General features: G+C 35.9%; 1 protein-coding gene across 17 annotated transcripts; it reads left to right on the top strand.

Moving 5' to 3' along the window:
- LOC109797651 (E3 SUMO-protein ligase SIZ1) lies at nucleotides 1-3,806 on the top strand. Of its 17 annotated transcripts, none has more exons than XM_083071029.1 (9): nucleotides 1-833; nucleotides 926-1,045; nucleotides 1,187-1,224; nucleotides 1,706-1,793; nucleotides 2,215-2,400; nucleotides 2,740-2,827; nucleotides 2,913-2,991; nucleotides 3,184-3,259; nucleotides 3,459-3,806. In XM_083071029.1, the coding sequence occupies exons 5-9, from the start codon at nucleotides 2,393-2,395 to the stop codon at nucleotides 3,553-3,555; spliced, it is 348 nt and encodes a 115-aa protein (XP_082927155.1). In that variant the 5' UTR covers nucleotides 1-833; nucleotides 926-1,045; nucleotides 1,187-1,224; nucleotides 1,706-1,793; nucleotides 2,215-2,392; the 3' UTR covers nucleotides 3,556-3,806. The 17 variants fall into 17 exon arrangements, 6 of the variants coding, with proteins under 6 accessions (XP_082927155.1, XP_082927154.1, XP_020213362.1 ...); XM_083071028.1 differs by having other exon boundaries at nucleotides 1,187-1,241; XR_014432535.1 differs by lacking the exon at nucleotides 1,187-1,224 and having other exon boundaries at nucleotides 2,215-2,660; nucleotides 3,184-3,257; nucleotides 3,383-3,806.
- The last annotated feature ends 285 nt before the right edge of the window (nucleotides 3,807-4,091 follow it).

Raw genomic sequence — 4,091 nt, 5'->3', positions numbered from 1 at the left:
TAAACTTATTCTTATGCACACAAGCTTCTCTTTCTCTCAGACTTCTTTCAAAATTCTTCACCGGCACGTTTGAGCTTCACTGTGTCAACTTTCTGACTACGAAAATGTTGGATCTCTGTGACAACTTGGGTCACGTTGTTTACGCCACCTTGTTATTCCAACAACTACGAAACCCCAACGTGTTCTCTTACAATGCAATCATCAGAACCTACACCTATAATCAGAAACATTCCCTAGCAATTGGTATTTTCAATCAAATGCTCACATATGCAACAAAATCAACGTTACCAGACAAGTGACATGTTCACGTTCCCGTTTGGGATAAAATCGTGCGCGGGTCTTCTTTGCCTTCTACTCGGGCAACAAGTTCACGCGCACGTGTGCAAATTTGACACCAAGTCGCATGCAATAACGAATAACGCTCTGATTGATATGTACACAAAGTGTACCGATGTGAGTGGTGCGTACCAAGTGTTTGAGGAAATGACTGAGCTAGATGCGGTTTCTTGGAATAGTTTTATATCGGGGCACGCGAGATTAGGACAAACGAAGAGTGCGAGGGAAGAGTTTGATGAAATGCCTTGTAGGACAATTATGTCTTGAACGACTATGATTAATGGGTATGCTAGAGCAGGATGTTATGTTAATGCTTTGGAGATTTTCCGTGAGATGCAAGTGGTGGGTATTGAGCCTGATGAGATCAGTGTTATATCTGTTCTACCCGCGTGTGCGCAGCTTGGGGCTCTTGAGGTTGCACAGATGGAAGACAATGCTTGTCAATTTGGGTTGTGTAGGAAGATTCGTGGAAGGAAACGTTTCCCGTTGGAACTGAGGTTTGTTCCATTAATTTGTTTTTTTTTTTTTTTACTTCATTTACGTGTGCCGTGTATTTTTTGTTTGTAACATTTTGGTGTTGCAATTGCAGTGGGACCAATTGGATTTCGTGTATCAATCCAAGAGGGATTTCTCAAATCTAGAAGTGAGTATTTGGATTCGGGCTGCTTAGGTTTTGTTTAGTTTGGTGCTCTCTTTGGTTGCATTAAGCGTAAGTGGCTTGCTAGACTTTATTTTGTTCTATCGCCATTTTGAAGGCGACTGATTTGCTTTGTATCTGTTTGCGTTTATTGTTTGGTCATTGATCTTATGTTGATCTTTCTGGTTGCAACTCAACTGGTCATGTTTAAAGGAGAAAGCAAAGTTGTCTGCATACCTGTCGTGGTAGCTGTAAGTTGTCAAACAAGGTTGTTTACATGGATTGTGAATACGTGTTGACCAAATTGATTATTGCTTTTGAGCTTTTTCATGAAAATAGACTGTTTTATCTTGCAAGTATGTGATAATAATGTGTTCCTTCTAGTTGTCGCTTATGTGTATTCTTTAGTATAGGGTATAGACTTAGGAATCATATCCTTGATGACGATATAAAGGTGTTATTTTTGAATTGTAGCTTCTTTAATCTTGTGATTTTAAAGGTCTTATGATTATTTGGGTTAAATTACATTTTACATTTCTTCTTTCCCTGTCTAATTTCAAGTCTCGGTAGGATCTTCTGATTTAACAACCTTTTGGATTAGCAGTGGTGTTGAATTATTTTTTGAGTTTACTCCCCTCTGATTTATTTTCCCAAATGGTTCTATATTGTATGCCTCATTGCTGGGTAGGTTTAAGTCAACTAATACTTTATATGATCTGATTTTGTTGGCAGGAAAGCAGGACTGCCTATTGGTTACAAGGGTTGTCAATTTCATAGAGTTATTAAGGATTTTATGATTCAGGCTGGTGATTTTGTAAAGGTACTGTTCTGGTTTATCTTTGATTTATTTTTTTGGCATATACTATGCGAGAGCAGTGGTGAGTGTCAACATTTATGAAAATAAAATAAGCTGAGCCCACTTTTATGGTCCTTATGCATGGCTTGATCTTATTGGACACATATAGCATGATGGTTAACTTAGTTATGAAATTTGTGTTTCTTGCCCAATATTTTGTGGAAACTATTTTACTCACAGGGAAGTTATTATTTAGTAATGAAATCTTCGTGATGTTTATGTATATGCATTGATTTATCTATCTATGAATTAACTCTTAATGCAATTCTGCCTTCCATTTTAATTCACAAGATTTATATGACTTGTATGAATGTTGCTAGTGACAACAATAGAGTTGAATCCTGGTTTTATATGAAATCTTTACTAATAAATTCTTCCTTGGTAGGGTGATGGTAGTGGATGTGTTTCCATCTATGGACTCAAGTTTGATGATGAAAACTTCACCGCCAAACACACTGGCCCTGGCCTTCTGTTGATGTTATGTGTTTGCTTTTTATACCTTCTGTCATTTTGGGTTATATGAAAATAGGGACTGTTGATGGAATGGACGCACAAGGATAAATATGTACCTGTATGGTATTATTTATTGTGATAATTGTAATGTATCAATTCTGAATGCTACCTTTTTTTTTTGGTGGGGTGCATTGGGGATTTTCTGGATACATTTTAAGCACGCGTGAAAGTTCCTTTACTGGATGGTAGTATTTTTTATTGCATTTTTGTTATGTATATGGATATTTTATGCTATTTGCAGGGATTGTAATCTTTATTCGGTGGAGCTAAGCTAGTAGACTTCATTTTCTATCCAAAAACACGATCTAATGACCATGTGTAAATAATGTTTAGAACCTAATTTCAAATGTGGCTTCTGCTTGAATGGCTTAACCATATTCACATTTCAATTTTTCAGAACCAACCCAGTTCAGAGTGTCGAGAAAACATTTCAACTTACTAGAGCAGACAAAGGCTTGGTTTCAAAACCAGAATTTGATGTTGAGGTTTGTTTGGATTTTCAGTGGATGTAGATTAATGCATATTCTTTGATGTGTTGGTTTGCTTATTTATTGAAAAAATTATGTTTAGGCTTGGTGTATGCTTCTGAACGACAAGGTTCCATTCAGGATGCAGTGGGTGCCACTGTATGCAGACCTGCAGGTCAATGGTATGTTTTAAGTCATGTGTTCCTTGCTAATTTGGAAATAGGTTTCTTGTTGGCTGTCTAGTTTTAATTTCCATGGTATGTTATGCAACTAGGAGCATGTCATTTTAAAGTAAAACACCAAATATGTTTGCAATGATTGTCTTGTGACTGTCTTTGGAATTTGTTCTCATTGGTTTGATTATGCTTATATAGGTGTTCCCGTTCGTGCAACTAACAGACCTGGTTCCCAATTGCTTGGTGCTAATGGTCGGGATGACGGTCCAATTGTAAGTTTATTCCCATTTATCGACATAGTTATGACTTGTCAAACTATTTAAAATTGTTAGACATGTGTTCATTTACTATTTGAATTGGTTTTATTAAATTTCTTACTGTTCTTCTATTTTGTCAGATCACGCCATAACAAAAGACGGAATTAATAAGATTTCCTTAACAGGAAGTGATGCTCGCATTTTTTGTTTACAAGTTCGTATTGTTCGAAAGCGCAGTATGCAGCAGGTAGATTGCATTCAAAGCTTGATAAATTTACAAGCAAACTATTTTGAATTGCTGTTGGTTCCTTAATCCAAGCTTGTGGCATTGGAATAGTAAAGTTTGAAGTATCTCCCTGTTTGAAGTTTGGCCAATGTTCCTAATGTTGGTCTTTTTTGGTTGATTTATTAAAAATTAGAAATTTGAAATAATTTGTCATGCTTTTTTATTATCTTTCATGAAGATGTTTGTTCACCCATTATAAATTGGAAAGCACATGTATGGGCCTCATAAAGTGATGCTTTTATTCTAAAGTAAGTTAAAATATTCTCATTTTTTCTTAAGCATTATTTTTGCTTAAGTTGTCTGGCTTGTGAGACTTTTTTTTTAAATAAGGAATGTTGAATTTTTTCACATAATAATAACTAGATCTGGTTTGGATTGTGACCAAATTTGCTGGTTTTAATTGGTCGTGTCTGGTTCAACTCTCAATCCAGTTTTGGTTATTACAGATGAGAAGCCCGATTGTCAACTGTTGAACCAACCAACTAGTTTTGGTTATATGGTTCACACAATGCCATTCAATTTAGTTAAAGACCAAAACTTGTAAAGATTATTCACCATGAGAT

Source organism: Cajanus cajan, chromosome 3 (assembly GCF_000230855.2).
Source record: "Cajanus cajan strain Asha chromosome 3, NIPB_CcT2T_4, whole genome shotgun sequence".
In the NCBI taxonomy this organism is placed as follows: Eukaryota; Viridiplantae; Streptophyta; class Magnoliopsida; order Fabales; family Fabaceae; genus Cajanus; species Cajanus cajan.
This window is presented reverse-complemented; position numbering and strand designations above follow the sequence as displayed.